Genomic DNA, 8,801 nt, shown 5'->3' on the forward strand with positions numbered 1-8,801 from the left:
AGACAGGGTTTCTCTGTGGCTTTGGAGCCTGTCCTGGAACTAGCTCTGTAGACCAGGCTGGTCTCGAACTCACAGAGATCGGCCTGCCTCTGCCTCCCGAGTGCTGGGATTAAAGGCGTGCGCCACCATCGCCCGGCTCTTACTCTTATTTCTAAAGACAGAATCCCACCATTTTTTAATGGAGTGGAAGAAATAAGATACTGTTTTAATATTAGTACACAAGAGATGATTTGACATTTATTGGAACTGGAGTCGTTACACCAAGTTTAAAGAGCCAGGGGAAGTCACAGCTGGCCCATGTGGAGTAGTCTTGCCCAGTAGGAGGGTGTGCGTGAACCGTGGGAGTATAGCTTGGTGGTACTATCTCATGTAGGGGTTCCACTGTTGAGCTCTGGCCTCCACATGTATTCCTTCCACAAACACATGCATATCACACACACACACACACAGACACACACACAATTTTTTTGAGGAGGAGGAGGAAGAGGAAAGGGACACCAGGTAGACTTTAGAATGATCAAAGGTCCATGAAAAGGGGCTGAGAGCGTAGTTCAATGATAGTGTGTTTGCCTACCTTTCATAAGGCCCTGGGTTCAAACCCGAAAATAAAGCAGATATATGTCTATAATTCTAGCATTCAAAAGGATGATTTTTTTTTCTTCTGGGAGGCAATTAAACTGTTTTTTGAATTAAAAGTGGTTATGTTTGTTCAGTTTAAGAATCAACTACACAATACATGAATTACAAGAGTGTTCTAATAAAAAGATAGTGTTAGAGCCCTATCTAACATACACCATGCTGGATCCCCAGTAGGGGAGGAGGGATGAGAGGAAGAGGAGAAACAGTCTAAGTGAAAAAAAAAAATGTATGTGAACATGAGCTGTGATCAAGAGCTCCAGAGCAGAATGCAAACTTATACTTGGAGATGTAAGAAACTCAGACTACTACAGAAACTGATGAAGACATATGAAGAAATACATATATCACAAAACAGAATACTCTAGTGTTCTTTCCCAGAGAGATTGTGTCATTTCAATTGCCTGTCCATTGACAGTTGGCTGAAACAAAGAATTTATCCTGTGTAGAAATTAGGAACTTTGTATAATTAATTGCCTCTTCCCAGGTACAAGACATACAAAGAAAGACATCTGCATACATTTTTGTTTTATTGTTGTTGTTTGGTTAGCTTTTTTGGTTTGGTTTGGTTTGGTTTGGTTTTGGTTTCTTGAGACTGGGTTTCTCTGGGTAGTCCTGTCTGTCCTAGAACTCACTCTGTAGACTAGGCTGGTCTTGAACTCACAAATATCTGCCTGCCTCTGCCTCCCAAGTGTTGGGCTTAAAGGAGTGCACCACCACGGTCCGGGCATTCTGCACACATTTTGGTAAGTAACAAATGACATGAGGAAAGCCAGCAAGATGGCTCAGCAGGTAAAGATGCTTACCATATAAGCCCGAAGACCTGATTCTAACTCTGACTTATACACATGCACCATAGCATGTAGGCACTCACACACATTATACATACACGCACACATTCTTCTCCAGTGGTCAGAGGACTGCCCCTCTTAAATGACTGCATCTGTAATCACACCATCTTAAGCTCAAGGGCACTGTGCCTTCCTGACCTCCAGGAGTCAATTTTCTCACTGTGCAGTTGTCCTGGTTGTTTTCTTTTTTTTTTTTAATATTTATTTATTTATTGTGTATACAATGTTCTGTCCACATATATGCCTGCAGGTCAGAAGAGGGCACCAGATCTCAATACAGATGGTTGTGAGCCACCATGCTGTTGCTGGGAATTGAACTCAGGACCTTTGGAAGAGCAATCACTGCTCTTAACTGCTGAGCCATCTCTCCAGCCCCCCCCCCGCCCCAGTTGTTTTCTTTAAATTACACTTAATGGTTTTTTTTTTTAACTTGAGAGAGATAGACAAACAGGCTGAAAAGACAGCTTAGTGCTCAAAAACATTTATTGCTCTTATAGATGAGCCATGATCAGTTTCCAGCACCCACATCAGGCTGGCAACCATTTGAAACTCCAATTCCAAAGGATCAGATACCCTCTTCGTACCTCTCAGTCATCACGCACACATGAAGTACACAGACATATATGCAGGGAAAACATCTATACACATAAAATAAATAAACCTTTAAAAACTATAACAAATAGTTTTTAAAAAGTCTTATCCTCTGTAATTTAAGTCTGAAGTCAGCCTCAGCTACATAAGAGTCTGTCAAAGAGCCAAAAGCACACAAGGATTGTGGACAGTAGAGGACTTGCCTTCCGTGCAAAACAGCATGGCTTTGTTCCTAGAACCACAAAATAGCTGGGGGTTTTTTTTTGTTTGTTTGTTTGTTTGTTTTTCGAGACAGGGTTTCTCCGTGGCTTTGTAGCCTGTCCTGGAACTAGCTCTGTAGACCAGGCTGTTCTCGAACTCACAGAGATCCTCCTGCCTCTGCCTCCCGAGTGCTGGGATTAAAGGCGTGCGCCACCATCGCCCGGCAATAGCTGATCTTGGAGCTTTTCATATTTTATCCAAGTTCATAAATGTCATAAAAATCTGGATGGTGGTAGTTCATGTCTTTAAACCCAACACTCAGGAGGCAAAGGCAGATGAATCTCTGTAAGTTCGAGGCCAGCCTGATCTATAAAGCCAGTTCCAGGATACCCAGGGCTAACTGTTACACAGAGAAATCCAGTCTCAGAAAGCCAAAATCTGACTCCAAATCTTCTAGTATGTCTGTCTACAGGAAGCATCACCAACGGCAGTCAAGAGATAAGCTATTCAGGGGCTGGAGAGATGGCTCTTCCAGAGGTCCTGCGTTCAAGTCCCAGCAACCACATGGCAACTCACAATTGTAACTCCAGTTACAGGGGATTCGACACCCTCATATGGATACACATGTAGACAAAACACCAATGCACATAAAATAAAAATAAATCATAAAAAATCTTTAAAAAAAAAAAGAACTATTCAGAGCCACATACACATTTCTGCCTCACCTTCATGCACAGCTCCGCTTTATCAAAGCCCATCAGCATGTTGATAATGTCAAATCCAGATGTAGACTTATTCTTCTGGTGGACTCCTCGAATTAGTGCACACAAGGTCTGCAGAGATGGGAAAAACAATTCTTCTAGAGAGAAAGTCTCCACACTACGAGTACACTAAATCTGCAGCTTCCTCCTGCAACTTCAGAACTAAGTCTTGACAAGACTGGCTGACCTTCAATTTCTGATGCTCTGAGTTTAAAAACAGCTTCAATGTTAACATAAAAATCCAGAAACTGTGCTGGAGATATGGCTCAGCGATTAAGAGCACTGGCTGCTCTTCCAGAGGTCCTGAGTTCAATTCCCAGCACCCACATGGCAGCTCACAACTGCCTGTAACTTCAGTTCTAGGACATCTGACCCTCACACCAATAAACATAAAATAATAAATTTTTTAAAAAATCCAAAAAACTACAGAGAAACCCTGTCTCAAAAAAAAAAAAAATCCAGAAACTGAGAAACAGCAGCACACCTGCAATCCCAGCACTGGGGAGAAGGAGGCAGAAGAATCAGAAGTTCAAGATCAGAGTCAGAGAACTAGCTCAGCAGGTAAAAGTACTTGCTGCCAGGTCTGACAAAGGAACCGACCCCTTCAAGGTGTTCTCTGACTCCACAGGAGCCTGAGACATGAGCATGCACACACACACACACACACACACACACACACGAGGACTGCTGGGCTCGCTGGCCTCCAGCCTAGCCAGACATGGTGAGCTCCAGGTTCAGTGACCCTCTGTCCAGGGAATAAGAAAGACAGTAATAAAGGAAGACATGTCACTTCCTCCTCTGGAGAAAAAGAAAAGTAAAGAGCTAGAGAGATGGCTCAGGGCTTGCTCTGCAAGCATGGGGACCCAAGTTTGATCCCTGGGACTGCTGGGTAATATTGTTTTAAAGTGTGTGACTTTTATTAATGCTGCATTTGTTTAACTCTGTGAAGCTGTGATTCTCTGCCTGTCTTGTAGTACTACGATTAATAAAAATTCAGAGACAGAAACTTGGGTTCAACCTGAAGATAAGAAAAGCAAAACAGCCAGTCACTGGCTTTTACCTCTACCTCAGTCCAAAATGGCAATCCTGCCTCCAGGAATCTCAGAATGAGACTGTGTGGGAGAGCTGATTCCTCCCATTTTATATTCCTCTCTAGTTCTGGGATTAAAGGCATGCACCACTACCACCTGTTTTCTATGGCAAACTAATGTGGCTACTGGGATTAAAGGTGTGTGTCACCACTGCCTGGTCTAGAAGGCTGATCAGTGCAGCTGTTTTACTCTCTGAACTTAAGACAAGCTTTATTTATTAAAATACAAATGAAATATCACTAAACTGTCTAAAACACCTGATGGTCCTAATAAAGAGCTGAATGGCCAATAGCGAGGTAGGAGCAAGGATAGGAGGGACTGGCAGGCAGAGAGGATAAACAGGAGAAACGAGGAAGAGGAGGAGCAACGAGAGAACAAGAAAAGGAGGACGCTAGTGGCTAGTCACCCAGTCACCTGGCCAGTCAGAGTAAGGGTGAAAGTAAGATACACGGAAGTAAGAAAAGGAAAAGGCCCAGAGGCAAAAGGTACATGGGAAAATTTAAAGTTAAGAAAAGCTGGCAAGGCCGGGCGATGGTGGCGCATGCCTTTAATCCCAGCACTTGGGAGGCAGAGACAGGCGGATCTCTGTGAGTTCGAGACCAGCCTGGTCTATCTACAGAGCTACAAGAAACAAGCCAAGCTAAGGCCAGGCATTCCTAACTAAGAATAAGCCTCCATGTGTTAATTATCTGAAAGTTGGGAGTTGGGCTCCCCAAAAAGCCAACTGGAGCCACACAGAGGTGGAAGCAAACAAGCAACTTCACACAGCTGTTCTTTAGTCTCTATGAGCACTGGGTCATGTATGCTCCCCCTCCCACAAGCACTGTACACAGGAAATACCGTTTTTTGTTTGTTTTATTATACTTTTGTTGGTTTTGAGACAGGATATCACCATATAGCACTCACTGGCCTGGAACTCGCTATAAAGATCAGGAATCCACCTGCCTCTATCTCAAAAGTGCTGGGATTTAAAGTGTACACCACCACACCTAGCCCCATAATAAAATCTTTAGAGATTTATTTTTTCAGTTTATGTGTATGGATGTTTTGCCTGCATGTATAACTATGAAACCGCCATGTAAGGAAGCCAGAAAATGGTATTGGCTCCTTTGGAACTGGAGTGACAGACAGCTGTTAGCTGCCAAGTAAACGCTAAGAACTAAACCTAGGTTCTCTACAGAAACAACAATTGTTATTAACTGTTAAGCCATCTCTAGAGTCCCCCAGTAAGTACTTTTTTTTTTAAGATTTATTTATTATGTACACAGTGTTCTGCCTCCATGTATGCCCGCATGCCAGAAGAGGGCACCATATCTCATTACAGATGGTTGTGAGCCACCATGTGGTTGCTGGGAATTGAACTCAGGACCTCTGGAAGAGCAGTCAGTGCTCTTAACCTCTGAGCCACCTCTCCAGCCCAGTAAGTACTTCTTTAAAATTAAAAAATAAAAATAACAGCTAGTTGGTGGTGGTGCATGCCTTTAATCCCAGAATTCCAGAGGCAGAGTCAGGTGGATCTCTGAGAGTTTGAGGACAGTCTGGTCTACAGAAAGAGTTCTAGAACAGTCAAGATTACACAAGAAACCCTGTTTCAAAAAACCAAAGCATAATAATAATAACAACAACAAGGTACAAAGTAATTGGGAAAGACACCCAGTTTCCATCTCTGGCCTCCACACAAACACATACATACATACTTCAAACATACACACATAAAACCAAACTAAGCCACGTAGTGGTGCACATGCCTTTAATCCTAGCACTTGGTAGGCAGAGGCAGGAGAATCTCTGTGAGTTTGAGGCCAGGCTGGTCTACAGAGTGAGTTCCAGGGCAGGCTCCAAAGCTACAGAAAAATCCTGTAACAAAAAAAACAATCTAAAAAAAAAAAAAAAAAAAACAATCTAAAAGAAAACAGAAAAACATTTAAATTAGACTGCAAAGATAGCTTAGTGGTTAAGAGTACCTGCTGTTCTTCCAGAGGACCCAAGTTTGAGTCCCACTACCCATGCTGGGTGACTCACAACCATTGGTGATTCTAGCACCAGAGGATTCCATACCCTTTTTTGGTTTCCACAGATACCTGTACCCACGCAACACAAAGACACATGACTTAAAGTAATAGTAATAAATGTTTTAATTATTTTTAATTCATTTTTGTTGTGTGATATTTTGATTATGTTCTGACAAAAAAGCTTGTTTGGAGTCAGAGGGGGGCTAACCAAAATTAACCATAGAGGTTTGGAAGACTGTAGACAGAGAGGAGACAGGAAGTACTAAGGCAGGGTGGAGAGAGGATCTCAGCTCTTTAAGGGTGGAGAAACGAAAGAGGTAGGAGGCGACTAGTGGCTGCTTCCTGCTTCTCTGACCTTTTGGGTACTTGCCCCAATATCTAACTCCCGATTTTTTATTGATAAAGATTAATTAGATTAATGCTTTCCATTTTATGTGTATGGGTGTTTTATGTGCATGTATGTCTGTGCACCACATGCATGCCACCTGTCCACAAAGGCCAGAAGAAGGCATTGACTGGATCCCCTAGGACTGTGAACAGACATATGAGTGCTGGGAATTGAATCCAGGTCCTCTGAAAGAGCAGCCAGAGTTCATATGTTCGTGTGTGTGTGTGTGTGTGTGTGTGTGTGTGTGTGTGTGTGTGTGTGTGTATGTAATTTATCTATTTTTACTTTATGTGCATTGGTGTTTTGCCTGCATGTGTATCTATGTGAGGGCACCAGATTCCCTGGAACAGGAGTTACAGACAGCTGTGAGATGTTATGTGAATGCTGGGAATTGAACCCTGGTCCTCTGGGAGAGCAGCCAGTGCTCTTAACCACTGAGCCATCTCTCTAGCCCATAATAAATGTTTTTTTAAAATTAAATAAAACAGAAAAATAGCTAAGCATGACAGATATTTTATTTAAAAAATTAAAAATATAAAGGAATGAAAAACCAAACCATCTCTGATAACTAAAGGCAATTCTAGGTTCCTCAGCATCTAATAGATGAGCTTCAGTTCCATGTTTCCATTAAACAGGACTTCCCAGTCTCCCAGCCTCTACCTGCAAGGCATTGACAACTCGAATTGGATGCTCCTCTCCTAGAGCCTGGATACAGTGTTGAAATAAACAGTTGATATTGTCCTTGATCTTCATTAGCTCTTCACCATCCAGAGACTCCAGCTTGCCTTCTAGATACTCTAAATTCACCTGCCAAAAGAACAGTAAGGGCCTAAGCAGACTTTTAGTGCAGCACTGAGAATATGTAAGACAATGTTACTTACCCGAGAATGCCAACATGCCACCCAATCTCACCTTCATGAGGAAGAGCTCCTCCCAAAACCGAGGACTACACTTACTGGGGTCTTCCGTCTGAAATCAGAAAACAAGCATGTTCAACTTCATTGCTACCTCAAAAAGCATCAAAAATATTGTCAACTTTAACTATCAATTTTTAAAAATATTTTTAAAGATGTATTTATTATATATATAGTATCTGTCTGCATATATGCCTGCAGGCCAGAAGAGGGAACCAGATCGCATTACAAGTGGTGGTGAGTAACCATGTGGTTGCTGGGAATTGAACTCAGGACCTTTGGAAGAGAAGACAGTGCTCCTAACCTCTGAGCCACCTCTCCAGGCCTACCTGTCATATTTAACTTTGAAACTGTTTCCTTTTTTTTTCCCCCTGGGGAGTTTTCAAGACAGGGTTTCTCTGTAGTTTTTTTTTTCTTTTTTTTTTTTTTTTCTTTTTGGTTTTTCGAGACAGGGTTTCTCTGTGGCTTTGGAGCCTGTCCTGGAACTAACTCTCTAGACCAGGCTGGTCTCGAACTCACAGAAATCCGCCTGCCTCTGCCTCCCGAGTGCTGGGATTAAAGGCGTGCGCCACCACCGCCCGGCTTCTCTGTAGTTTTGGAACCTGTCTTGGAACTTGCTCTGTAGACCAGGCTGCTCTCCAACTCACAGAGATACACTTGTCCCTGCCTCCGAGTACTGGGATTAAAGGCGTGTGCCATCACCTTGCTTTTAAAACTTCTTTTAATGAGGACATTATGAGCACCAACAAAGATTTCTTGTCAAGATTAGAACTGATGTGTTTAGTGATACATCTGAAAAAGTGCCAAAGATATATTAGAAAAATCAGTATATTCTCTTTGTAAGTAATATTTTGGTTTACGTTTGAAGGCTAAAATCAATCTCTAATCCAAATCATAATAACTCTGTACTCACCCCATATAACTAGAGAATGAGGTGTCTAATTACTTATTCTGTCAACCAGAAACCTGAGATAGAATGTAACAATGCATCTTCTAAAAAATATATCTGAAATTGAAATTGTAGAATTCAAGGTACAAAAAGAACTTCATATGACATCTATCATAAAAACTACTCTTTAAATTAGCTAAAAAAATAAATAAATAAATGAATGATTCCAGGACAGGCTCCAAAGCCACAGAGAAACCCTGTCTCGAAAAACCAAAAAAATAAAAAAAATAAAAAATAAATAAATGAATGAAAATAAGATCATAAAAAATGAGCCATGGTTGCACAAGTATGCATTTCCACCAGCAATGGGTGAGTGTGCCCCTTCCTCCACAACCTCTCCAGCAAAGGCTATCATTGGTGTTTTTGATTTTAGCCATTCTGACAGGTGTAAGATGATATCTCAAAGT

At 41.9% G+C, this 8,801-nt stretch overlaps 1 protein-coding gene across 1 annotated transcript in view; it reads right to left on the reverse strand.

The window, feature by feature from the left end:
• Armh3 (armadillo-like helical domain containing 3) overlaps positions 1 to 8,801 on the reverse strand; it is a 206,356-nt gene that overhangs the window by 178,850 nt on the left and 18,705 nt on the right. Inside the window, exons 3-5 of the mRNA XM_005352384.2 lie at positions 7,444 to 7,500; positions 7,192 to 7,338; positions 3,005 to 3,112 (exon numbers count right to left, since the gene is read on the reverse strand). Of these exons, the coding sequence (XP_005352441.1) occupies positions 3,005 to 3,112; positions 7,192 to 7,338; positions 7,444 to 7,500 (312 nt within the window). The remainder of the gene's footprint in view (positions 1 to 3,004; positions 3,113 to 7,191; positions 7,339 to 7,443; positions 7,501 to 8,801) is intronic.

Source organism: Microtus ochrogaster, chromosome 8 (assembly GCF_000317375.1).
Source record: "Microtus ochrogaster isolate Prairie Vole_2 chromosome 8, MicOch1.0, whole genome shotgun sequence".
Lineage (NCBI taxonomy): Eukaryota > Metazoa > Chordata > Mammalia > Rodentia > Cricetidae > Microtus > Microtus ochrogaster.